The sequence below is a fragment of the Lepisosteus platostomus genome, chromosome 13, assembly GCF_059453375.1.
Source record: "Lepisosteus platostomus isolate fLepPlt1 chromosome 13, fLepPlt1.hap1, whole genome shotgun sequence".
Taxonomy (NCBI): domain Eukaryota; kingdom Metazoa; phylum Chordata; class Actinopteri; order Semionotiformes; family Lepisosteidae; genus Lepisosteus; species Lepisosteus platostomus.
Genome location: NC_142623.1, coordinates 7,523,465 through 7,550,680, shown reverse-complemented (window position 1 = coordinate 7,550,680; position 27,216 = coordinate 7,523,465). Strand labels below are relative to the sequence as shown.

Sequence of the window (27,216 nt, the reverse complement as noted above, 5' to 3'; positions counted from 1 at the left end):
CCAGTACACGCAGCACACAGCTATGACTGGGGAGGAGAGCAGAGTGATGAAGCCAGTTCAGAGATGGGGATTATTAGGAGGCGTAAAGGCCAGGGGGAAAATTTGGCCAGGATACTGGCGTAACACCCCTACTCCTTTCGAGAAACGCCCTGGGATTTTTAATGACCACAGAGAGTCAGGACCTCAGTTCTACATCTCATCCGAAGGACGGCACCTTTTTCATGGGTGTCAACAGCTTTCCTCTTCGGGGAGGGCGCTGAAGGCAAGCAGAACAGAGTGCAGCTGTCACCAGGGGGGACGGGCCTACCCGAGCTGGGCCGGAGAAGTGACCTGTGTTCAGACGAGATGTGCCCAGATGAGTCCCAGGGCTGGGTATCCACGACCCAGTGGGCCAGTTTTTGCCTGGAGGGGATGGAACCAGGGTTCCTGCCCGCACAAGTGACACAAAACCGGCCTTCACGAACTGGAGCCAGGTTACAAGACGCCCAAAGCCTGCACTGGGCGTGACAAGTTTGGTGACGGGCCCACGCAGGGTGCCACAGGAAAGAAAAACTGGAACTGCCAGATGGCCAGACAGGGAGTGGCGAAGTGAGATTCAGGACCAACCACCTCAAGCTCGTCGACTTGGTGGGGAGAGAGGATGGCCGAGAAAAAAATCATCTCCGCGTCCTGGAAGTATGAAACTGTGGCATCCAGCAGTTTGGAGGGAAAGGGCATCAGGGCTCTCCAGGCCAAAGGAAGAGGAAGCCAGCGTTGGCCCTCCAAAAGCAGCGTTACCAACCAGAAGGAACCCAGACGCGCCTGCAAAATCACACAACTCCAGCACCCGCCCCTGTTCACCAAGAGGCCCAGGCTGACAGGAAGCGCAGAAGCAGATGCACGTGGGACTAATACTGATGCTAATGCTAATGCTAATGCTAATACTAATACTAATATCGATACCAATGGCAATACCAGTACAAATACCAATGCCAATACTAATATTAGTACTAATAAATATAATAAGTTATAATGAACTTTATTTTATATAGCACCTTTAAAAATAACTTCCCAAAGCACTTGTGTATTAGAAGGGCCAAATGCACTGTGCACCAATGCAAGGGGTCACTGAGTTTCCCAGCAGTAGGAGTAACTGATAAAAGTGGCCGGCTGTGGATCCCTGTATAGACAGGTTTGGTACAGCAGCATTAAAAAAAACAAAGTTATTGGCCACAGATCAAGGGAAATTGGTTATTTTTACTCTTTTTTGTTTTTGCTCTAAGGCCCGTGTGTGCTGTATACACAGAATCTCGGGCCAGTCTTCCCAAGATGTAGTGCACACATGAGAAACAAATGAGAACGCCTCTTGAACCTGTGATGACTCCTGCCAGTCCATCACACAGCTCCTTGTAGAAGACATGCTGATCAAGAACCGATTGAAGAGATCACACACAGCAGTGCAAAGCTGTGCTCCACCAGTCCACCCCCGGACTCTGTGTCCCAGAATGTAATTTCAATTATTTTGTTCCTGTGTTTGAGATTTCAGAAACAGTTGATGATGATTTTAGTCATCTTATGATATGATCATCTGTAAAACTTCAGCGTTCGGTCAGAATCCCAGGAAAATAATTTGTATAAATTATAATTAAAACCGTTAAAGTGGGAGCTGTCTCTAAATCGTCATTGTCTAGCGTGTGTGTATGACCTGCGACTTGCGTCCCGTCTGGGCTGTATTAGGCCTGTGTTAAAATATCTAATTTAAATTTAAAATTTAGCACTGAGAATAACTACAAGAACTTGCTGAAACGATCGACTATCGAGTGAACTACAGATCCCACAGTGCCCCACGAATGATCCCATCAGCCACGGCCCTCCGGTGTTACCTTGGAATATTTTCCCCACCCTTTTTTCTCAAATGCCCCTGTTCCAGCGTTGCCTCATCTTTTGTCCCATTGGTTGAGAAATCTGTTCATAAAGCAGTAGGTTGGTAGACTCTGCCTGTGCTTTTCGGCAGACAGGGTTGCGACAAAACAGAACCTGCGTTGCAATTCACTAAAGTTCTTACGGCCAATATTGGCGCAACAGCCGCTACACGAGCCAGGACCAAGTTGAAAACATTGCGTAAGAGTTTAGAGGAGGGATCAGTCCTAGAACGGCAGTTGGGAGAAACAGATATTGAAGTACAAATTCCGAAGATGAAATTATAACATGCATTATTTTTTAGCGTGTGATTATCAGAGGCGTGCGTTGTACTGAGTGTGGGTCGGACTGCCGGTTTTTCTGGTGGATGCGCGAATTAATTGGAGGCTGTTTTTGATTCACTGCTGCAAATTCCAGGCCAGACAGGTAAGTAAAAGGTCCGTGTGCGGTATTTATACTCAGTGCCCGACAAAGAAACCGTGCTTCATGGCACTTAGGGACTGATCAAGAATTTACTGAAGCACGGGTATTTATGAGAACAGTAGGTTTTCATTTACAGCTGGCAAGTACAGTAAAAGGCAGCAGAGAGACAGTACGTCAAGTGAACAATACCACTGAGAAAGAAAGTGTACCCTGTACCAGAAACCTGTTCTCATACAGCATAGGAATGTGGAAACAGCTTCACCTGATATTTCTAGGAACTTTTCTAAAGGATGTGGTGTACGAGTGTTATTATGTTTCGTCTGTGGTAGGCTCCTAAATGGCCACTTTAGACCCGAATCCTGAAAGTGTACTAGACGGCGAACCAATGAAAAGAATCACAATTTACACCCATGATTATGTTGACCATATATGCAATAGCTGTATGTTTAATTTATTTCTTTACGTGCCGTTTCACGATAGCCAAATAAAAGGTTCGCGTGACGTGATATTTTGAAAAACAACGCAGTGTCGCAAATGAATGCGATATGTTGAAGAAATTATTTTATTAGGTGTTTATGAGGTTTGTTTACTTCCACCTTCAGACTAAGTTCGATTTTTTTTTTTAACGGGGTCATTGGTGAGACGTGCAGGTCTCTATTGACACAGACTACTGCGTGTGCAGTTTAAATGAACACAATGGTCAGTCAGTTTGGCCGTCCTGGTTTTGGCACGTCTGTAGCTTCAGCTGGCCCACCGAAATGATACATGATGAAAATCAAACGCAACTCTTTGGTGTTGCACAAAACAGCGCAGGTATTAAATAAAAGTCCGGAGCAATGAGTAGGTTTTTGTATATTTACCAAGTAGAGAGCAGTGCTGGGCGGTCGAGGTACTGGAGGGCCGGTATATTCGCAGGTTTTCATTCCTGAATCAGCTCGTCACTGTCTTCATTTGACCAGTTTAACACCTTCTCACAGCTCATCTGCTGCTGGTACTTTAAAGAGATCTACAAAACCTGAAAACACATAGGTCTGCTTTTTCTGCGGAGGTCATATTTTATGCAAAGTGTTTATTCAGAGGGTGGCATGGTGACGCAGGAGTTCTGCGCCCGCGTTCAATTCCTGGGGTGCTGTCTGTGTGGAGTTTGCATGTTCTCCTTGTATCCACCTGGATTTCCCCCAGGTGCTCAGGTTACCTCCCACAGGCTAACCTCCAGGAAAACCGCCCCTGCTGTGAGTGTGTGTGTCTGTCTGCCCTGTGATGGACTTGCCTCCCGTCCAGGGCGTACCCTGCCTTGCGCCTGTTTTCTTGCCAGGATAGACTTGGTCTCCCCCACGATCCTGTAATTCCCTGCCTGCTGTGCGTTTAGTTTTTGTTTTCTAGGTTTGTCATTTTCCGTAGCTGAAACAATCACACTTTGCAGATGTATCCGTTAAGGAGACGGCACGTGTACTCCGTCACTGGCAAAAACTTACACATTTCTGTCAGAAGCACCAAGAACAACAGTGCGAACCAAGGTTATGTTCATGCTTTTGCTGGGGACAAGTTAAGCTGGGAGGTCAGCATACATTTAATAATAGGTGTCTGTCCTAAATGATCAGCCTACCTGTGTAAGTGGTGTATAGATGATCAGCTGCACATTGTTGATTGTGTTCTGGTGTTGTCTCCTCAGACTGTGCTTTGTAGTTCTTACAGCAGCTGAATGCTTGAAGCAGCTGATTGTAGGGACGTGTGGAAGGGGAAGTAAATCTGCGTTGCACCTCTGTGCCACACTTTACTCCCCAGCTAGTCCACAGATCCGGCCTTGAAGAGTTGTTCATGTGCTTCTGTACAGCTTTGTGTGTTTATCGGGACCAAAAGAAATCTGGACAGATTCTGCAACAAAGCAAATCATATGCTGTACTTTGAAACATATAACAGCTTTAAATCACAGAGGGCAAGGCTGTCAACATAAACATATGTGCAGGGTGCACTCCGCCGGTTTGTTCAGTAATATCAAATACGCGGTCAGGCAATGTGTCGAAATCAACCAAAGCAACAGACGCAGAACACTTCTGCTTCTGTCTGCTTGCACTGTATAGAAGACATCAGTTGAATACTGTAACCCTCTCCCGTCCTTTTTAATTTCATAGTAAAAACGGGCTTCAATGTCCTATACATCCACATTTCTTCTCAATCTAATCTCACTTTTCTTTTTCCTTTTTTCTCCCAGCTTGTTAAATGTCTTTGCTGCGGGGAAGCCTGCAAACACAGAGAGGCTGGGACTGCCCCAATGCACGCTGAATGCTGACCCAGTCTTTATCTTATGATTTGCTGTGAGGCTATGGCTACTGTCAATATCATCAATGACATCCTGCACAGACAGATCAGGGTAAGAGCCACACAGTTTGGCAGCTTTTCTCTGTGCATTCCTAGGACTGTGGGATCTGTTCCATGAGTAAGTTCACAGTGAGAAAGCTGAGACATATTTTGTGTCTTTAGTTTTTGAATATTGAGATATTTCTTTTATACCCTTCTTTTATACCATTTCAGAATCCTCAGTTAATTCTCTGACTCTCCACTGTCACCCTTGAGTCAGGTGGACATTATTTAGGTGTACCTGTACTTTCTGCTGGAAAGGTGCTCACTCACTCACACACACCCAGAAAGCCACAAGGGGGAGCTGTGTGCCAAAAAAACGTGGACACTCTGGTCACCTGTGGGCCAAATGACCCTCATGCTGTTGTCCACTTGTGTGCCATCTCTAGGAAGAACCTGGCACCAGTCTTGTGACGAGCCCAGTACCCAGAGGCCAGACTCACAATCATGTGCTTGACGGCTCTCCATATGAGTGCTTTGACATTTTGAGGCACTTTAGAGTTTCTGCTTTGCCTTTTTTGGTAGCTGTCAGTGTTAGTCATTTTCACTGCCTTTTACAATCTACAGTGAATGACAAATGAGGCTCAGTTCATTTAGCTTTACAGTCTTGTCAGGGAAGCAATATCCTTTTTGTAATATTTTGAATAAAAATGAACCGGGGTCTTTTGATGGTGGTTTCTTAAGGTGTCATTCCCACTGATAGGATATTAGGAGTGCAGGTTTATGAATTTTCTCTGAAAGAAAATCAAGCTGTAGCTTTGGTTATTGTTTAAGAACTTAAACACAGTTACAAGCGAGAGGAGACCATTTGGCCTCTCTAGCCCTCCTGGTAATTAGGTGGTGACTGAGCCAAGGATCTCACCCTTCCTGTTCTCGAAAGAAACCAGAGTGTTGACCTGCTTGTTCCATACTCCCACAACCCTTTGCGTAAAGAAGCGCCTCCTTTGCCGACTTCAGATGAAAATCCTCAGAGTTCCCACTTTTCTCCTCGGGTTTGTGTTTCACTGCTGATTGTGAAGACGTCTGTAGGGTTGTCTTTGTCAGTGCCTTTGAGCATTTGAACACTAGGTGTGGGTTCCCGGATTTACCTCTCAGTAGTAATCATAGACATTTTGTCTCGGATTAACTGGATACCCTTTCCCTGAAGTAAATCCCAAAGGTGGGAGTAAATACTTTAGGCTGGCTTTGGTTTATGGCTATTTCATGTGGTGTCAAACAGAGCCGCATGCAGAACCGTGTAAGAAAAAAGTGTTGGCGCTCTTTGCCAAGTGTATTTAGTCTACATTATGGCATCGGCATCTCTGTGTCAGAGATGGGTGGTCGACCATCGATATCTGGAGCAGCGACCAGTGAAGTAAGTGAAGCTCCAATGACAGGGGGTCTTGGTCTTGTCGTGGCAGGATAAGAGCGCATTGGGATTCCAGAGGCACTACCACGTCACTGATCCGTTGATCAAGAGGCTGGGCCTTGAGGCAGAGTTACAGGTATGGCTTGGCGTGACTGCTACACACCACACACCGCACACCGGATTGCCTTAGGTTTGACTTGCGGGCTGCCAGCTTTAGACACAGAGCACGCCCGTGTACTTTGTGTCGTGAAGCTGCATTTAAAAAAAAATGAAATCATACTCGTCTCTCGATGGCGAAACAAGGTCAGATCTGTTGTATTTTAGCCGTGTTTGTGTTGAAGAGAAAAAGACCACTTTAGTCTCAGAGTGTGAGGAGGCCATCACAGCACGCTCCTTGTTTGCTGGAATAAATGCATGGTGTCTGGAAACAAAGCAGTCTGAAGAGACCAGAAATAAGCAGGATGGGTTGCTAAGGAGGGAACAAAGCTGTCAATTTAAAGTGTGACTAAGAGCATGTCTTTGAAAATATGAACATGAGCCCATCCCCGTCACATTAAATCATGTAGTCATTATATTAATATACTTCAAGTAGGTAGCTGCGTTGGTATGCGTAGGCTGCTAAGGAACAAGTTACAGGTTTATTCCATGCTATAAAGAGGAGAAAGAAAACAGCGTTTCAGCTGTGGAGAAGGCACCCGAAGAAGGCCCCACAGCTGAAACGCTGTGTCCTTTCTTCTCTTTTCAGCAGGGAATAAACCCCTAACTTGTTCCATTATCTTAATATGATTAAGTATTAAGGGTGGTAATTTGCGTTGTAGTTGAATTTTAGGAAGGAGTGACGATGCTTTATTGTGTTCGAGTTCCAAATCCACAAACATAATTGCCTTCGGACTGAGAGACCCTGTACAAAATCAAAATCCCTTAATTTGATATATAACAGCAGCACAGAGCAGTATGCTGCCAGTTATCTTAATCAAGGAATTTTGGTCCCAGACACAAGACACAACTAATTACTGAGAAACTTAATCTGGGGGTGAAATGTTTTCCAGGGTACCTAAGGAACATCAAACATTACTCAGGCTTCCTGGTTCCTGGTCCCTAGAAGGGGAGAAAATTATAGCACCTAGTCAGCGTGTCCAAGACAGTCTTGGTTGTGCAATGCTGATGGTATACCACAAGGTGGCGATGTAATACACATCCTTAAATTCTACACAATGTTTCATTTAAAGAGTTAATTTGCCAAGCCCCTTACAATGCCCTTTGGCACGTTGGAAAGATGAGTCATATCTGACAGATTGAACAGATTTAATATCGTGTCATGTAGATTATTTTTCCAATTAGTGGTGCCTGCCTGAAGAACTTTCAAGACTAATTGCAAGCTCCTTTCTTTTCATGGGTCTTTTCGTACAGCATTCCTGTAAATTGTTTTTAGCTCTCACAGGTGATCCTGTTTCTCAGTGTGGCTGAGGCAGCCGCATCATTTCTGTTTTCATGTTCATTCGTAGCTTGTGTGGCTAGAGGTTTCAAGCTGTCACAAAGTCACAATACTCCGGTGAATCATGGCAGGCAGTGGTGAAGGTAGAGGAATAATAATCTCTTTAATCTATGTATTGGTTTTCATTCCTAAAGGTCCCAGAGCACTCACACAATGAGAAGCCCCATTACACAGAAAAGTGGGTGGAAACGTGAGCTGTGCATCTCCTGAATTAAGAGGGAACTTTAGGGAGGCTAGGTTGCTGAAGCTCGGAGTGGAATTTATGCGGGACACTTTTTTTTTTGTGTTGTGTTTCAGGGCCACTCAGGCTGTGTGAACTGCCTGGAATGGAACGAAAAAGGAGAGTAAGTATTAGTGTTTAAACCCCACCCACTACTGCCACACTGCTGTTGGACGGGGTCTTGCACTTTCACCTGAAGCTGACTTGACAGCCAGAGGGCCTGGAAAGAGCCTGTCTAGGGGGGTGGGGGACAGTCCAGACCCCAGAGCTGTGGTGTGCCTGCAAAGACCGAGGGCGCCCTTAGGGATGGGGACAGCATAGTTACGAAGTGAGCCGGTCAGCAGTACACCTCCCTCAGACCCAGAAGCGTGGAGTCGCACAGTGGAACCACAAGAAAGAGCTGGGCAGGTTTAAGCTCCGGTGCTGTTTTTAAGGTTATTTCATACACAAAGCTCTTTTCATACTCCTCTCTTCTTCCATCTTAAAATGAGCTTTTATATCAGAGCTCTGCTTTGTTGTTAATTTTATTGTCTTTGCGATTAATGGAACACCAAGACAACACCGGAGGAGACCAGGAGCCTGGTTTCTTTTAAAGGGGGGCACATTCGGAAAAATCTTCCACTTCACATACATGTTCAGTGTACAGAACATTCCGGCAAAAGTTTGGTAATTATTGAGATAGGGAAGCAGGATCTGTGCTTGTGCTAACATTTAAATTAAGATGTTTTTTTTTTGTTCTATGTAATAATCATTAGGGCCCTACTTAATTACTCAATTGTGAATCTCACAAAATTACGCTTCTACCACAATTTTAGCAGTGTGTCAGTACAGCATTATAAACTACAGAGCTGCAGCAAGAAACAGAGTCTTAAGACTTGTCAGCTGCTAAGAATTTTCAGAGTAGGCTGGTTGTTTTTTCCTGACTACTCTCTATAGTAAAGCTCATATCCATGTCTCCTAACTGGTTTATCCAGGTCGTACTTTATGCCTGACTGCTCCCAACCTCTGTTCCAGTGCTTTTATTTTTGTGCAGCATCCAGTTAGATCTGTTCTCTGAAAACTAAAATCCCTAGAAGATAAGGTTTTAGTGAGGCAAAAATAGCCACACTCCCCTGTCTCTTTTGTGCAGAGTCATGGTTAAACTACACAAGTAAGATGGGTGTTGATGTTTTAGACTGAAGGGATATTGCCAAAAAGGAAGTGGACGCTGATCTGGTATTTAAAGGAAAGCAGCTGTTGGCAGTTGTGCAGTCGTAAGTTCATAAGTTGTGAAATACTGCTCATTGAAGTGCAGAAACAGCACTGAGGAAACTATAAATGAGTTATATATATATATCTGCTGAGAATAACAATCTATAAAAAAATTCCAAGCACAAGCCTAACAAATATTTGAGTTTTTGCTTTGTTCTCATTTGCGAGGATCCTTAGTTGTTTCAAAACGCTTCGTTTTTATTTTCTTGTGTTTAACAATAATACAATTTGACTTTGTAAATTCAGCTATTCAAGAGGTATAATTACTTCTCTTCCATTCTTTTTGCTTTGCCTTCAGCTGAGCTGCCCGTTCTCACGTTTTAATCCATTTTGAGTTGGGGGGGAAAAACATGTGAGAGAAAGGCTGTCATGTATTTGTTTCTCACAACCCCCCAAGCTCTGTTCTTACCCTGAAATGGGAGGAGGGGCTCTCCTTGCTCAGTGCCGTCCAAACCGGGTCGGGCCCGAGCCCTGTGACCCAGACGGGCTGCTGGCTCTGGGTCCAGAGCTCGGCACGTCTTCCCCCTCAGGCCTGCTCCACCTCCGGTTTGTGCTCTTCCAGGTTGTTGGCGTCTGGCTCCGACGACCAGCATGCCATTGTGTGGGATCCCTTCCACCACAAGAAGCTTCTAACTATGCACACCGGTCACTCGGCTAACATCTTCTCCGTCAAGGTAACCGCGACTGTTGGAATTGCCTCCGGTTTGAGTCCTCTGTCGTGTTTCCAGAGCAGCCCCATTCCCATAAGGGAAAGCTACAGCAGGTTACCTCATGAACTACTGACGCTCTTTGTTCTTGTCATTCTTAATGTGCCAGAGGTGGAAAGCTGCCCTGTTTTTTCTCAAGTGAACAGCAGTTATCTCTGTTTTTTTTTTTTAATCGGATCTTGTTGGGTGTATGCTAAATAATACTTGCATCTTCATTGATTACTTTACAGCAATGGTTCCCAGTCCTGGTCCTGGTGACCCACACACACCTGTTGGTTTTTGTTCCAGCTGGGCCCTCAGTTACACAATCAAACCCTTCATTGACTTAATAATAAGATTCACTTGAACTGTGTCCTCCCAGCTCTTCCAAATGGTAGAGCTGTAACTGTTGTATTTTGTAAGTGAAATAAAGTCCCAAATGTGTGACTAGAAACAAAATGCAAAAATTCGATTCGAGGTATCTCTTAGATCAATTAAGGCTTCAGGGATCTAAATAGGGTGAGATGGAAAGAAAACCAGCAGGTGTGTCTCACCGGGACCTGGAACCACTACATTATGGCATTCTAACGAAACCAAAAGTGGAGTGACTTCTAAAAATGCCCCTTTAAACCAAATGAGAGGACGTTACAGGAAGTACAGTGTTTCTGTAGTATCCCAGAGTGCCTTGCCTCCCTTTGAGAGTAATGCCATTGGCATGTTTTTCCAATCTCTAGTCTTCTAGAGCTGTTGACCAGTTTTAAAGTGGTCTTAAAAACCACATGAGAAAATAGTCTGTATTTCGTTAATGAAAACTGAGCTAATGAAAGGGAATAGTTTTTGTTCGTGCCTTGGCTAATCGCAACACCTGGCCTTTGCCCCCCTCTCGCGAAACGGCCAGTTCCTGCCTCACTCGGGGGATCGGATCCTGGTGACCGGGGCGGCCGACTCCAAGGTCCACGTCCACGACCTGACGGTGAAGGAGACCATCCACATGTTCGCCGACCACACCAACCGGGTCAAGAGGATCGCCACCGCCCCCATGTGGCCCAACACCTTCTGGAGCGCCGCTGAGGACGGGGTCATCAGGTGAGACGCCGAGCTTGGAGACCTCAATGGCGTCTTCGTCATCGGGGGGCTTCCAATTAGTAGTCCGTTCTCCTGCCAGTTTTAGGGGTTTGATACACCGTGCTCTCTCATTGTTTCAAGGGCTGATAATTCATGCCAAGCAACTGTACTGGGTTTGGAAAGCCTGGTATTTCCTCTGAGCCTCTGAGCTCAGGAAGGGCCCGTTGTTGGCCCGGTGGCTGTACTGGATCCAGGTCATGAAAGTTTGAAAGCAGTATCTTAAAAATATACATGACATTTAACACTGTAATGGGGTGGGTAAGGTGGGGAGGAAGATGTGGGTTAATTGAGAATCAGGAATGATAGTTCCTGGAAAAACAGCAAAAAAACACACGTTTCCTGCAGTATTAGGCCAGTGCGATTGGATGTTGTCCTCCAAACAAATGTGATCCCTGTTGTTTCCTGTCCGGTGTGCAGTGGTTTCAAATACTGGGCTCCACCACTTACCCGCTAGAACACCAGAAGATCTGTAAAGGAAGTCCAGGCTCATGTTCCATTTTTCCCTGGTTGAAGGACCTTTTCTGACAACCTGTCCAGCCATAGTCCCGCTGCTGTTCTGTTGTGAGCACTCTCATGCCTCAGCTCGACCAAGGACACAGTTGTTCCCGTTATTAAATCTTAGCGGTGACCCCCCCTCATCTCCCTCCCCACCGGTTAGCGGTGGGGAGGGAGATGAGGGTTTGCAGAAGATGAGGGAGATTAGGGTTTGCAGAACCCTCATCTCCCTCCCCAGCCGTGAGACGGGTTCAGAGTGGCACGTCTTCGGTGGTTCTGCAGAATGGGGTCTGTCTCGGTCCTGTGTTGTGTCCTGACGGCCTGTGTCCGTTCCCCCTGTGTTGGCACAGGCAGTATGACCTGAGGGAGAGCAGCAAGCACTCGGAGGTGCTCATCGACTTGACGGAGTACTGCGGCCAGCTGGTGGAGGCCAAGTGCCTGGCTGTCAACCCTCGGGACAACAACTACCTGGCTGTGGGAGCCAACGGCCCCTTTGTTCGCCTCTATGACATCCGGATGATCCATGACCACAGGTTCGCCTGCACCTCGCCTCCTGCTGCCCGCACAGGCTAAAGCTCTTATCGCACAGGCCGCAGGCCACAGTCATGGGCACCGCCTCTCCATCTTTGCTTTGCTTGTTCGGAATATTTACTCAGCCCTGCTTTTAAATAATTGCATTTTAAATCTGTACAGGACTGCAGTTTTGTGTTGTAACGCATGTGCACACTCCCCTGTTCCTGGAAGAGTGTCTTGGTGTACGCTTGTTTTCTGAAAGGGAGCTGAAGATCCTTTAGTAGGCTTTCAGTACGACAGGCCACCAGTTTGCACTGAGAACGGAGCCCTGTATAGGCGGCATAAACCAGCTGTGAAATGGGAGTGCTTTGTTTTTCAGGAAGTCAATGAGTCAGAGCACATCAGCAGGAGTGCACACCTTCTGTGAGAGACAGAAGCCGATCCCTGATGGAGCTGGCCAATATTATGTAGCAGGTCAGTTAAACACTGTTACCATCTGAAGATGAGTCAGCGCAGGGGTGTTTTACATCACGGGCTAATAATGATTAAAGATGGGTTGTTTTAAGATTGTTAATTATGGAGTCACCAGCATTTCACACAAAGCAATGTCAGATCAGTTGATCTCACAGCACTATCCTGTCCTTAAGAGATTCTAATGCAAAAGAAGAAGTGTTATAAAAGAAAAACATAGTGCTCAAAGCTTAAATGCATGTTATATACATCTATTTAAGTCTAAGAATATCACGTTTTGGGCTTTGGGCTCTTTGATAATGCTCGCTTTGCGTTAGCACAAGCAGAAGCTTTGGTTAGATTGATTCTGCAAAAGCTGAATCGGGTCAGGTTATTTAAGCTGTCTCCTTAGGTCTTTCCATGCAGCACAGTTCCTGCCGCTGATAAAAAATAGAGGGGCACTAGGGGGCATTCTTTCTAATGCGATGCCTCAGTCCTGCATCACGCAGCAGTGCCAAATGAGGAACATTTGACATTTTTTGGTTCAAGCTGAAAAGGCACTTGCTCCTTCTTGATATTTTAGATCCTGCACAGACTGCAGCATCAAGACACTACTCCCACATAACAGATTGTGCTAACTTGCAGGATAATTTGTGGGAAGCTGTACTGCTCAGGATTGTTGAGTCTCTTATTGAAGCATGCAGCAACACTGAATTAAACCCCTCGCTTGTCTTATTTCAGGTCATCTCCCAGTGAAACTACCTGATTACAACAACAGGCTAAGAGTCCTGGTAGCAACATACGTGACCTTTAGCCCTGATGGCACTGAGCTGCTGGTCAACATGGGAGGGGAGCAGGTAAGAAGGCACCACCCAGGGCTTGTAACCAGCTCTTCTCTTGCACGGGCTCCTTAGATTTTGGCGGTGCACCCAGCAGTCTCAAAGCAAGTACGGGGTTTATCAGCAATGCTGTAGTTTCATTTTTTTTTTTTTAACTTTGGGCTTGCAAGGTGATTGGAGTTTGATTAAGCGATTCCTCCTTGCCACTCTGCTGTGCCCACCGTACCAGCCTGGGGCAGTCGGTGACCTTGCACGCCTTCGCTGCGGAATTGTTCTCCCGCCTCCCGTTTCTCATTCCACGAGTCCTGCTGTGCCCAGAGGAGACTTCCCTTCACCTGGCAGAGCTCTGTCAGTCTGGCTGGCGGTGACGCAGGCTGGCACCCCAGGCGGGGCGCTCACACAGCAGGCTGATGACACTCTGTCCAACAGGAGATGGCTGGAGGCCAGTTACCTGCCCCCGTTGACGCCCGCTCGCAGTGTAGCACGGGGTGGGGATTTGTTAATGACCTCCCGACATTGGACTTAAACCAGTAGCACATTCATCGGATTGTTACATAAAGCTTAATTCCCGTCCTCCGCCTTAGGCTCTGTTACAGTGGCTCCAGTGAGTGCTGAAAGCTCTGCACATCATGTCAGGAATGATTCTCATTTAATACGTTGTATCTTTTCACCTGCAGGAAGCAGCACCTGTAGTCCACTGCTGCCGTGTCCCAGCACTCTCCAGTGCAGGGTGTTGGAAGGCGTTGCAGTGATTTCGGCAACATTTGCATTAGTTAGAGTGCAATCAAACTCAAAAGGCTGTACCCAGCTAATTTGAGGGAGTCCGAAATTCATACAGAAAAAAGGTCCAACTTAATACAAAGAAGCCTTATCTCATATTCAGAGATAAAGCCAACGCATGAGGCCATAAACCTTGTATGTGCTCTTTTTGTTAACGTTGTGTTTCGTTTCCTTTCTAGGTGTATTTGTTTGACTTGACTTTTAAGCAGAGGCCATACACCTTCCTGTTGCCAAAAAAGTGCCACTCGTCCGGAGGTCAGTGTTTTATTTCTTCTTATTTTAACAAACTTCACACCAGCAGGAGGATGCTCTGCCATGGAGGTCATGAAGTGCGTGTCTTGTGGCACACACAGAAGCCCGCCTCTAGAATGAACAGTGCTCTGCGGAGACAGACTCAGGGAGCTGTTCCCCTGTATCCCAAGAACCATGCTGTCCGTCGGGCTCTCGTATGCAAACTGCACTCCTCCTCATTGGGAGGCTAGAGAAGCGGAGTGTTTTTTCAACACGTTGTCACAGGCTACAGAGCTGCCAGTGTTTCCCAAGGGGGGTGCATGAGTGTCTCGGGCAAGGAAATGCCTCTTTGCAAGAACCCGCCCGGCGGCACCCCAGTTTCCGCGAGGCTCGGGCACCGTCGTGTCGAGAGTGCGAGGGCCTCCATGCGTCTGTCTCGTTGTTCCCTGCAGAGGTCCAGAACGGAAAGACCTCCACCAACGGGGTCTCCAATGGGGTTCACCTGCCCAGCAGTTGCTTCCGCCTGGCCGAGAGCAAGATCTGTACCAGGTAAGGACTCTCTCCGCGCGCCTGAATCCCATGGAGGTGCAGGGCGTACTCTTAAACATAAGGCCCGGGCTACATTGCAGTATACAGCTGTCAAAAACTCAGTGTTGTGGTTAAAGGAAGAAAATTTGCAGGAAAGTAATTAGCCCTCTTTGGTCTTTGCAGAGTTGTGGCTAATTCAGTTATTTCTTATTCAACATCAATGAAAATGAGCCGAAATGAGAATGTACCATGTACCGTTCCATTGCGTTACCCAAGTGCTTAATGTGACTGTGCGTTCTGTTAGCAGAACACCACCAGTTTTTCTGGTTCGGACTATGTTCAGTTATTTTTGTACTTGAATGCACGGTGTTTATTACTGCATTTCACAGTGGTTTGTCTTTTCACAACTCTCCGCGTTTTCAAACACGGCGTTTCAGGAAAGGTGATATGGGGAGTAACTTCATCCGCTTGGCTGCAGTGCCTTTTGGTGGCGTTTGATTTTATTTATTTAATTTTATTTTTTATGGAAGGAAGACAGGAAAACCAACCAGGCTGCTCGGCAAATCTGCGCAGCTTGTAGTGTTATAAAATGACAGGTTTCAAAGCTGCAGGTTCTGTAACAAGCAGAGGAGCCTCTTGTGAAGCTCTGTGTTTTGTAAAGCTGTATTGGTACGCCACTAGAAACTGCAATAGAAATCTAACGTTGCAGAATCAGCACTTTCTGTACTATTGCTTATTATGCTGAGCCGTATTTGAAAATATGTAAACTACAGTACACTATAATGAAAAATAGGGTGATGACAAATATCATTCTCTTTGACATCATGGATTCCTGGAAAAATCCAGGAAGAACTGGAACATTTCAGCCTGGTTCGTTGCTGTGATGCTCTGTTTTCTGTGCTGAGACGGGCAGCCCACCCTGTGTGTGCACTCTCAGCCGCGTGGCGCGGTCTCAGCGCTGTGCGTTGCGTTTTCTTCTTGCAGCTTGTCGGGGGAGCTGCCCCCCCGGCTGGAGAGGATCAAGCAGCAGGCCAACGACGCCTTCGCGCGGCAGCAGTGGACCCAGGCCATCCAGCTCTACAGCCGAGGCATCCAGGAGGCCAGCAGGAACGCCATGCTCTATGGCAACAGGGCTGCTGCCTACATGAAACGCAAGTGGTGAGTCGGGAGGCGAGGCCGAGACTGGAGACCGACAACCCACAGAGCCCTGGTCCTGCACTAACAAGGCCGAGACTGGAGACTGGCCTGCAGAGCTCTGGTCCTGCACTAACAAGGCCGAGACTGGAGACTGGCCTGCAGAGCTCTGGTCCTGCACTAACAAGGCCGAGACTGGAGACTGGCCTGCAGAGCTCTGGTCCTGCACTAACAAGGCCGAGACTGGAGACTGGCCTGCAGAGCTCTGGTCCTGCACTAACAAGGCCAAGACTGGAGACTGGCCTGCAGAGCTCTGGTCCTGCACTAACAAGGCCGAGACTGGAGACTGGCCTGCAGAGCTCTGGTCCTGCACTAACAAGGCCGAGACTGGAGACTGGCCTGCAGAGCTCTGGTCCTGCACTAACAAGGCCAAGACTGGAGACTGGCCTGCAGAGCCACACCACCACAGATATAAACACAGACCAGCACCACCACTAGAAGTTACAGAACCCAGTTAAACTGCCAGTATGTATTTGGACTATGGGAGGAAACTAGAGCACCCAGAAGAAACTTACATGAACCTGGGGATAGCATACAAACTCCACACAGGTAGCACCCTATTAATTGACCCCAGAACCCCAGCACCCTGCAAGGCAGCACTGCTGACCACATTGCGCCACTGGGCCACCCAAGATGGGAGACGGTTGTATTAAAATGAGTTCAAACGCGGGCGCATCGTGTGCGTGTATTGGCGCCCTGTGTACTGACCTGGTGCGCGGTGTTGGCAGGGACGGAGATCACTATGATGCCCTGAGAGACTGCCTGAAGGCCATCTCCCTGAACCCCGGCCACCTGAAGGCTCACTTCCGCCTGGCCCGCTGCCTGTTTGAGCTCAAGTACGTGGCGGAGGCCATGGAGTGCCTGGACGACTTCAAGGGGAAGTTCCCAGAGCAGGCTCACAGCAGCGCCTGTGATGCTCTGGACAAGGACATCAAGGCGGCCCTCTTCTCCAAGAATGATACCTGTGAGTACAGTTACCCCCTGGTTTGACCTGAAGCATATTTAAGAAGCGTTGCAAACAAGAGAGCACCATCATACTCGTGTGCTGTTCAGTAGCTAATTGGTGCAAGGATCTCATTCAGCTGTTTCTTGGAAAAAGCCTAGGTATCACTATGGTTATCAACAACATGTCTAGGTAGCTTGATCCATATTCCAACAACCCTTTGGGTAAAGACGTGCTCCCTTTTCTCAGTTTGTAACATACTTCCAGTTTCCTCTGGTTCATATTTCACTGTTAGTCCATAAGAGGCCTATTGGGCTGACTTTTCAAAATCCTTGAAGGCAGTGATCAACTTGAATTGGGTCTCCTTGTCCTCCTCTCTGTTCACTTCCTTCAGCCCGTCAGTGAAGGATGTTCCCTAAGGCCGCAGGATGCATCTGGGTGCTCTTCTCTGGACAGATTCTAGAGCAGCACGTGCAACGTCCTAGAGCTGTAGCACAAATAAAATACTGTAAAGCCTTCCGAATGTTTGGAAATGCATTAATTAGGGAAGTGCAGTGTTTACGTGTTTGAACAGCTCAAGGAGTGCAGTGGATCAACAGCCAAGCTGCTGTGGGCAGGATCTTCTAGTTTCAGGTCTGTCCTGGGTCTGGCTCAGGTGCAGCAGTCAAAACAGGGCTATTGGTGACAGAACCAGGAAATCCTTGACCTAAACCACCGAACTGACTGCTTAGTCCTCTTTTGTACTTTTTGTAAGAAAAAAGGGTCAGGGGGGAGAGGAAATTGGGGGAAAAAACTTGCGTCCTGTTCGGTCTCTCCGCGGGATGCGTGCGTGATCCCGGTTTGCTGAGGTCCATCCGTGTTTTCCAGCGGACGACAAGAAGGGAGGGGGGGCTCTGCGCTTCCGCTCCATCGGCAGGAAGGACTCCATATCGGAGGACGAGGCCGTGCTGAGGGAGAGGAGCTACGACTACAAGCACCGATACTGCGGCCACTGCAACACCACCACCGACATCAAAGAGGCCAACTTCTTCGGCAGGTAGGAGCCCCACGGCCGCGCTGGCTGGGAGTTTGGATCCCAAGGCTGTGTCCTTTTTTTGTTTTTTAAATCGGGTCGTGCTCAAAACATGCCCTGGCCTGTTTGAACAGCTGCATCGCGACAGCGGTCCATCATGAAGCAGTGACTGTTGGCTTTCTGCATGCAAAAGAAACCATCTTAGTTTTTATGATAACCTGAGTGGTATAGAGTCAGAAAAGGTTGCCTTTTCTTTCTGCAGCCAAATACTGACATTTATATTTTCAAATAGCTAATCTGCAGCACTTGAATATAAACACGCATATATAGAACTAGAATATCAAACAATTTGAAGGACTCATATGTATTATGCTTTTCTAGTCCTTTTCAAGGACATGATTGAGAGCTTTTTCCTAAATGTTTTTGTGAAATACAACTGAAATTGTATTTAGTTGATAATTTCAGAATACAGTACATTATGCTCTCAATCCGCGCCTATTGCGATGGGCTGGCAGTCCGTCCAGGCTGTATTCTGTCTTGGCGCCTGTTGTTTGCTAGGATGGTCTCCAGCCTCCCCAGTTCCCTGCAGGGGATGAAGCAGTTTGAAAATGGATGGACCTAATAACATAAGGTCATTAGCAGAAAGGATGGACTGATAGATGCATGCCTCGGTTGTTTTTGGAAGAACGTTCCAGTCCAAACTGCTGTTGACCATCATAAGGCTTTTGCTGAAATTTAATCCGACGGCCTGTCTGACAGGCCCAGGTCAGATCTGTGGAACACGGCCTTGCCCTCACGCTTGCTCTCGCTTGCAGTAAAGGGCAGTACATTGTGAGCGGCTCGGACGATGGCTCTTTCTTCATCTGGGAGAAGGAGACTACGAACCTGGCGCGGATCCTGCAGGGCGACGAGTCCATCGTGAACTGCCTCCAGCCCCACCCCAGCTACTGCTTCCTGGCCACCAGCGGCATCGACCCTGTGGTCAGACTCTGGAACCCCCGGCCAGAGGTACGCCAGCACCCCCAGACTTCATCCCCCTCGAATCTTAGACATTTTCCGTTTCTGCGGACATGCTTCCATCAAAAGAGACAAACTGTCATAATGCTCAATTACTTCATCGTATTCCTCCAGAAGTCGCAGAATGAGAATTTGGTGCAGTAGGTTTGAGCGAACGGTGCTCATTTTGTATTGTTGTTGCTGGGCGGTGAGTATATTTCTCTGGCGGTTGTTAATCAGTATTTCCACCCATAATCCTGGCTCGTGTTCCTGTACAGATTGTAATCTCGGCCATTCTCTTCCGTGCTTGCTGTTTATCTCGGTCCTGTTTTTTGCGAATCACCAGGAGATGAGTACTGATACTTCTGTGGCGTGACTGATTGCAAAGGGAGGTCCGGGAGTCTCAGAAATGCGTCTTTAAACGATCTTATTCAAGGGAGTGGACTTTATTCCTCTTCCTCCTTCTCTCAGGGCTTGCTCTCCTTTTCCGATTGTGTCCCTCTTTCTCGCCTGAGCCCGTCCTCCTCGCCTCTCGGTAAGAGCTCTCTTCTTCCCTCTCCCCCTGCAGAGCGAGGATGTGAACGGCAGGGTGGTGGAGGACATGGAGGGGGCAGCCCAGGCCAACCAGAGGCGGATGAACGCCGACCCCCTGGAAGTGATGCTGCTCAACATGGGCTACCGGATCACGGGGCTCAGTAACGGGGGGCCTGACGGTTCCGACGATGAGGACAGCTCTGAGGGCCAGGTTCAGTGCCGGCCCAGCTAGAGAAACCCCATGCTGGGCCTGGCCCGGCCCAGACTGTGGGGAGTGGGGGATAGTGTGTGTGTGTGGGGGAGGGTGGGGGCTTAGATTTTCTGTTCCATGATTATTTTTCTTGGTTTTTTTTTCCCCCTTTTTCCTTGGGAAAACGTGCGATCGAAAGCCTGCCACTGTTCTACGCTATGCATACAATTGTGGACGGCGGGGGCAGGGGAGGGTGTGCCCCTGCTGTCCCTGCCGCCCTGTCCACTCCTCCTCACTCCTCCTCCTCCTCTTCCCTGTCAAGCAGAGGGCTGTGAGGCAGAATGCTTTTTTGGCGCCTGTTTTTTTTTTTGCGGAGGACGATGGAAAGTCAACAGTTGGATTAGCGCTACGGATTTGCGGACAGCTCCTGGGGTGCGGGGTTAGAGGAGCACGGGTCCCCCCACCACCACCACCACCACCACCACCACCTCCCCCAACCAAAATGAGTCGGCTCCCACAGCGCATCGTTCCAAAGCCCACGTATACGACGTCAGGTTGTTCTCTAGTTGTATTTTTCTTGTCCGTTCTTCCAACTCTTGGATGGAGGAGAGATGCAGTCTCCCAGCTGCGCACGTCTGGAATGCTCACACAAGCATCTCTGGTTCCCCTTAGGCTTTCTGGCAGTGGGTCGGTGCCTCAGTATGGGTTTCCAAGGGAGTTTCCAATCTCACCTTTTTAAATGAGTCATAGAAGCTGCCTTTGTTGAGAGAAAACAAAAACATTAGCTGTGCCCGCTCTCACTTGTAGCAGTGCTGCGCTCCTGCCTTCTCCAGGAGAATGTAGAGGCTTGGAGAAGTAGCAAAGGCGCTGAGGAAAGCCAACAGTTGACGTGAGTGAGGATATGGGGGCTTCTGGGAAGGGTTCTGTTCATTTTAGTTGGGAAATGTTCTTGGCAAACAGTGTTATGTCTCGTTATCACTTTCTTGAGACACTGTCGGTAGCTTATTTAAGTGCTCATTTTCCTGAGGGGGGGTAAAGGTAAAAAAAAAATACTTTTTATGTGTTGAAAGCTGATGCTGGTGTTGGTTCATGGATTTTTTTTTCTTAAAATGATTTGCTTTAAAAGCAACCTTAAAGAGGAAATTGACTTTTACCTCAAAATAAACATGCTTTACCACACCTGTCCGTCAAATGTGTCAAACTCAAAACACAGAGAAAATGTAAACACAAACATAGCATCTTGCAAACGTATTTTAAGCTAATAACATTTAAGTTCAGAACATTTTAAGAACATAATTGTGATACATGAAAAATTGCACATTTTTGTTGTTTCTTTAATTTCTTTACTAATATTCCGAAAGTAGACCATTGCTGTTTCAGATATGTTTCTAAATAGGTGAATCACATTAATTTTAAAGTTCCTTGTGTATCTTCTGTGTTTACCTTTAATTGATTACTTAGCATTTAGTTGGAAAATATAGCAGGATAACTTAATGTATGAAAGATATGAATGAATTTATATTTGTGTTCTTTTGTTAATAATAAGCCATAATATTAGGCGTCTTTTTAGCTTTAAGAGGATGAAATTATAGGAGACTCCAATGAAATTACTGGAGAAATTTAAAAAATCAATAAGAATGTTTACCAAATTCTATACTTGTTTAGGATTTAAACCTGTCTGAAATAGCTTTGGTTTTATGCTGGCATTGGAAAAAAATATATAAAATATTTGTGTTAACTTGATGTTTTTTATTTTATCTCTAAAGAGCAGGTATAGTGTATAATCTGTAAACCCCAACACCTGCAGTGTGTGTTGCTGCCGTGTTCCAGAGGTGAAATTGGGACCTAGGCCTATATATTAACATTTTTTAGTACTGACTTTTGTGATGCACGCTTTAACATTTTGCTGAGGATTTGTTATCAACTTAAAATGTGTGATAGGCACATTTGGTCAACATGTTAGGGTGTGTTTATTCTTCAAAAACCAACTTCCCCTTTAAGGTACAGGTGTATTTGCTTTGTGTGTTCTGAAACATGACTAATTGTGATAAGTTTGGTGGAAGCTTTCTCTTTTCCTTTCCTCATGTGCCTTTAGGGTGTTTTTCCCCATAAAAGCATGTGACGGAGAGGAATAATTATTTTTTAGAGGAAGAAATTCCCCAGGTTACACAGTTTAGGGTAGAGAATAAACTGCAGGTGTACATGACAGCTGAAACTAAATGACCCGCTGACATAGATGTTTAGAAAAGAGCAGGGGGGGAAATTAAGTGGCTTCTACTGCGATTTTCACATGTACACACAACTACTCGCTGTCATTCACCGATAAACACATTACTGATCTGAGTTAAGGTACAGAACATGACACCGGCAAATTGTTCCTTATTGGAGGCAAGGGAAATTATAAAGGAACGAGATTAAGGAATTCAGGAAAGTGGCTGTCACAAATATTTCTGTTACAGTATATCTGGCAGGTCAGTGGAATCAGTACTGTGGATTCACACAAGCATGTGGTCTCCAGGTGAATATGGTCTTCTTTGTGGACTTACTGATTAATGTCCTACATTATATGAATCGCATTGGTTTACTGCTTTGTCCCAGATGGAACTGGCCGTTTGCGAATCCTTGCTTTACTTTTAGAAAAGGGACAGATTGGACTCCCTAGATACAGCTGTGTGAATATACCCAGCATTTCAAGCTTATGCTTCTTTGGACACTGCAGTTTTAGGTCCCCACAAGCTCTGAATTCTTGTTTTATTAAAAAGGAAATCACCATATAAAGATTTGAGCTTCTAACACGAGACTTCCATGTGTATTTCTTGTTCATCTCATTTTTACTCTGCCAATCTGATGACTGGATTTTGCTACAAGAGGTATAAAAGAATAAAGTTGGATTACTACTGTAGGAAGATCACCTCAAGTTTGGTCTGACTAGCATTTCTGTTCCTTTGGTGAACAGCTGCCCTTTCTAGTCCAGAATATTGGAACAACATGTTTTTTTTTCCCTGGCCCTGTTGGAAGACCTGGAGATCATTTTTCTCCTCCATATAACTCTTTAATACATTTCTATCCAGTTTGTGTTACCAGCACCAGGGTAACACTGAGGTCAATATCATTCACATTAAATGGGCTTCTAAGTAGAAGAAAACATTTTTTTCAATGTAATTGTTTCAGGTCTGGATAGCTATTTGTATGGAACTTATAAGCATGTGTGCGCATGTGGACATGTGTACCTTAAACCTTTGTAACTTTTAGTCTTCCCAATACAGGCGGGATACTGCATCATAAAAGTAACAAATCTGAGAACATTTTGTACAAATGTTCTTGGAACACCTTCTGGAGCTGATCTTTGAAAGGTCTCTCTATTGCAGTTTGCACAACATCCTCCGGGGAACAATTAGGGAGTCCTGGAGTTCCAGTTTTTTTTTTTTTTTGTAGCGTTTGCAGAGTTGCAGATAAAAAAGCGAACTCCTTTTGGTCAAGGAGCCCCAGCTCCTTCACTAAGAAAACAATCCCTGACATTTCAATGCGGTGGCCTTCGATTTGGAGCTCTAAAAAAAAAAAAAAAGAGCTGGAACTTAAATATGAGCACCTCTCATGGTGACTTAATTGGCCGCCTTTCCTCAGCCAAATATTGAAGTGGTATTTTACAAAAGAGCTCCCTGGGCTCCAGCATGATGGACTCACTGTATCGGTGCGGTTACGGCTTCGTTTATCAATGTCTGCTGGTTTTTGCTGAGTAGTTTGTTTTTGCTGCTCCTACAGTACATCAGCCCCTGCTCGTCTGGCTAGCCTTCTTGAAGACGGATCCAATCACCTGCCAGCGAGAGAAATGTGGGGTCTGTGGGGGTGACTGAGGCGTTCAGACTTCTCCGTAATGAAACAGGTGCCCTCACGGGGCAGAAAATTAGCGAAGTGCGTCACCGTATCAGTCTATCCTGCCTCTCTGCAGGTAGTTATAAAAGGCAGCGATCGTCCCAGTTTGCTCAAACCCACTTCCAAAGAAAAAAAACAGAGCAGTGAAAGTTTCTGTGTTTATGGTTCAGACGTTTTTTTTATCTGCCAGTGCCAGGTAAAACCTGAATGGATCTTGTGAATGACGTCTGTGAAATGTTCATTTGGTTACATCTAAGCCCAAATGAGTGGGGACCAGGACAAGCATCCAAACCGGCTGGCGGATGGGGTTTTCTTAAAGTGCCACGATTAAAAAAAGGTGATCTGGGACACATTCTGTGGGATGTTTTTAGGGGGCACATTAGTTTGTGCTTTATTGGACTAAAAACACCTTCAGAATGTGCAATCTTATTCTTGCAGCAAGATATGCACCCTATATTAATACTTTTACCCTGGTCATCTTGCAGATGAGAAAGCAGTTTGAGCACTGTGATTCATTTGTAGAGCCTGCTAAGGAGGTGCAGTCCTGCTCTGATTTTTCTGAATAAACAGTATGACTTCATTGAAATTCAGGGAGTTCCCGGACATTCAAGACCTCTGCCACATGTAGGTGCCCAGCAGTATGTGCTCCGTGTATTAGCAGGGGAAAGGTACAGCAGCTAGCCGGGCCACAGAGAGCCCCGCCACCTGCTTCCCTCAGAAGCTCAACAGCACCTCGTCTTGAATTTGTCCACGCCGCAGCTGGACGTGCTGATGGAAGAGGAGACCTGGAGCCAGCTGGCACAGGTGGCGCACCTGAGAAGGTGAGAGTGTCTGGCAAGTATCCAGCCTCCCACCTGGCACTGCTTTGCCATGTCTGCTTTGAGGGGAATCCGAGGAGCCTGTACAGTCCGGAGAGAGAAATGACATTTTTAAAAATGGTAAGCAGCAGGAGTACTGGTAAAAACGCAACGTGAACTGGTGAATTGACCGGGTCAAAGGCAGGAATGACAAGAACCAGTCCTGGCACCGGACCTGGGGTGACCTGGTCTGGCCTCATGCGGAATGACGAATTGAGGATTGGTTTTGATATTTGTTTTCCTGCGAAGTTCTCTCGTCTTCGGGTTATTCAACTGAAATGTCCGTGGGGGTTTGCAAGTACTGCTGCAGCTGTTCAGAACTCGCTCCGCTGAGGAGGTTCAGTGTAAACCGTCCACAGTTTCCCACTCTGCCCTGACTGGAGACACAAGGCGCAGGACAGGTATTAAAATCAATTCAAAACAGGAGTGAATCAGGTGATTCCATCAGAGTGCAAACCAGATTGTGTTGCACCGCAACACCATTAATGTCTAGCCCCCAAAAAGTGTGGAAAGTTGTTGAAACCCTACAACAATCCCATTGTAGCTGAAATTGCTCCAGAGAGTTTTTTTAAAAATCCACTGCTTTTATGTGCCAAAATATTAGGAACCCCCCCCCCCCCCAGTCAAGTGTTTAGATTCAGTGGCAGGTGGTGCATGGGTGGCTTTAGAAGCAAGAGGTTAACTTTCACCTCGTGGCCAGGGCAAACCCCAGATTCAACCCCACGCAATTACCCTCATCACACCCTGAGGTAAAGGTGATCCTGCCAGGAGAGTTGGGATAGGACTGACCAGCAAAGGCTTGTGGGGCGCGTGTCATTTCCTGTTCAAGCCGCTTTTGGTGCCCTCGGAGGCCTAACATGTTAGACAGTCAGGGGGTCCTAATATTTTGACCACTGGGTGCAAAAAGAAATACCAGAGCCTATCTTGGCTATTCATACACTGTACATGCTGTATTATTTCATCAGCAGTGTCAGTGTGTCAAATCTAAGTAGATTGAGTCAATCTTAAAAATCTAAAGTCTGCATTTTCTATTGGCTTGAAAAAAAAAACTGTAAATCTAAAAAGAAATGGATGGTTAATTTTCTGCTCCATTACATTCCAATGCATTCTGGGCCAGCTGAGCAGACAGCCCAAACAGCTGTTGGGATATTAAGATCCCGCCACTGTCTCCCACACTTACTTCCTGCATGTTGCTTTCCAAGGAGACTCCAGCTGTTAGATTTCACCAAGTGAGAATCACAAACAAGCGAGGGGACATATTGACTGCACATTTCGAGAGAAGCCTGCAGCTCATGGGCTGATGGGTCTATCATATGTACATTTAAACTGCTCTTTAAGGCTGGGGAAAAAAAGGATATTATTTACAGAAAATAATGTTTCAGATGCAAGGGGGGAGAGAGGATATTATCAGCAACGGACCGAAGATTAGTGTGAAGAACTTATTGAATGGTATTTATCAATGGTGTGCAAAACAGGAGGCCTAGTGTCTGCTTGTCACTCTTTAAGGTGCTTCCAGTCTTTTACTTTTCCGTTCTGGGATGTCTTGTGCCATGCCTTTCCACAGCAAGCTGGTAGTGACATGCTAAACCTCAGTGGAAACAACATCATTCATTTTTATGTTTGACAGCAGTAATAAAGCCCAGCTAGAGGTTTATTTTAACAATTAAGGAGCAAGGGGAAGACATCACTGAATCAAGAAAGGTCTGGGTCTTGATTTTTTACTCGACCTCTGCAATGCCATGGCTGGTGATTGGTCAGAACCGCAGTGCAAGAAACCAGGGAGGCATAAGTGAAAAGTTGAAGATTAATAATTGATTACCGGCCAGCAGGGCTAATCAGCACAGGCCGGTCTGTAATGGGGAGGAACGATGATCCCTGGAGAAGCTAATTCACGTGGATCACGAAAAGGTGATCCGGTCAGAACAGCAAACCTTGAGCCCTAGTGAGAATACGATGGTTTCTCAGGGCAACCGCTAGCCAAAGGACGCTGTCTTGATGACGCCTTTTCACAAGCAACCGATTGAGCTCGGCGTTTTTAAAGAATTACTGCAGCCCCTTCCCTTACATAATTGCGTGGTCCGACACAGCCTATTTGGATACTGGTATTACGTGGAGAGAGAGCTATGTTTCTGTAAGTGGGCCATATCGTCACTCAGCCATAGTGTCCCCTGAGATGATATTCGAGTAAAATCAGTTGGCTGTAAGATTTAACTAAACGGCTTCTCACCACTTGGCACGATTTCTTAAAACAAAAAATCTAAGAATACAAAACATTTCCTATAGGCTGATTTTTTTGCAGATTAGTATGTAGGTTTATGCTGTCCATATGCTATAGGTTTATTTTTGAACATGCCATATGGGTGTTTGAAGATCAAGATAGCTGATGCAATGCAGAATGCATGCGGCTCGCTCCTACATGTTTAAGGCTCTTGATTTTGGCATCGGTGGGTCTTGAACACAATACTTCTGCTAATGACAGGCTAGGATTTTGTATAACATCACTTTATTAACTCTTTACAGTTTCTTGCATTAGGAATTATTTTTTAGAGAGCCTGGGGTCAGAGCACAGGGTCTGCCATTGTACGGCACCCCTGGAGCAGTTGGGGTTAAGGGCCTTGCTCAGGAGCCCAGCGGAGTAGGATTTCTCTGCTGGCTGCGGGGTTTGAACCAGCAACCTTCCAGCGCAGATCCTGAGCCACAGAGCCACCGCTCCACCCCTAAATCTCTATTCCATCCAAAAAAAGAAATCACTCATCCAGTCGCATGATGTCACATAATCCGGGTGGGGGTAAAATTGGTGTTGGTGGAGGGGATTTGTAAAGGCTTTGAGTCAAGTGTCCAGAAGAGTGCAATGTAAATGTAAGGATTTATCAATTATTTAACTCATAATCATAGATATCCTTCGAACAGTTTCAACTGTTTATGCTGTCAAACTAACATTAAACTTTCTAGATTCAAATCTGAACGGGATGCTTT

The 27,216-nt window shown here is 46.3% G+C and overlaps 1 protein-coding gene across 2 annotated transcripts; it reads left to right on the top strand.

The window, feature by feature from the left end:
• Nucleotides 1–1,935: 1,935 nt before the first annotated feature.
• On the top strand, nucleotides 1,936–22,303 carry wdtc1 (WD and tetratricopeptide repeats 1). Of its 2 annotated transcripts, none has more exons than XM_088602889.1 (16): nucleotides 1,936–2,336; nucleotides 4,535–4,693; nucleotides 6,081–6,164; nucleotides 7,821–7,867; nucleotides 9,557–9,668; nucleotides 10,579–10,766; nucleotides 11,651–11,833; nucleotides 12,193–12,287; nucleotides 13,005–13,120; nucleotides 14,062–14,137; nucleotides 14,566–14,662; nucleotides 15,626–15,799; nucleotides 16,564–16,799; nucleotides 17,646–17,814; nucleotides 18,606–18,798; nucleotides 19,355–22,303. In XM_088602889.1, exons 2-16 carry the CDS (start codon nucleotides 4,628–4,630, stop codon nucleotides 19,550–19,552), a joined length of 2,034 nt encoding a protein of 677 aa, XP_088459015.1. In that variant the 5' UTR covers nucleotides 1,936–2,336; nucleotides 4,535–4,627; the 3' UTR covers nucleotides 19,553–22,303. The 2 variants fall into 2 exon arrangements, with proteins under 2 accessions (XP_088459015.1, XP_088459014.1); XM_088602888.1 differs by having other exon boundaries at nucleotides 1,937–2,325.
• Nucleotides 22,304–27,216: the final 4,913 nt, after the last annotated feature.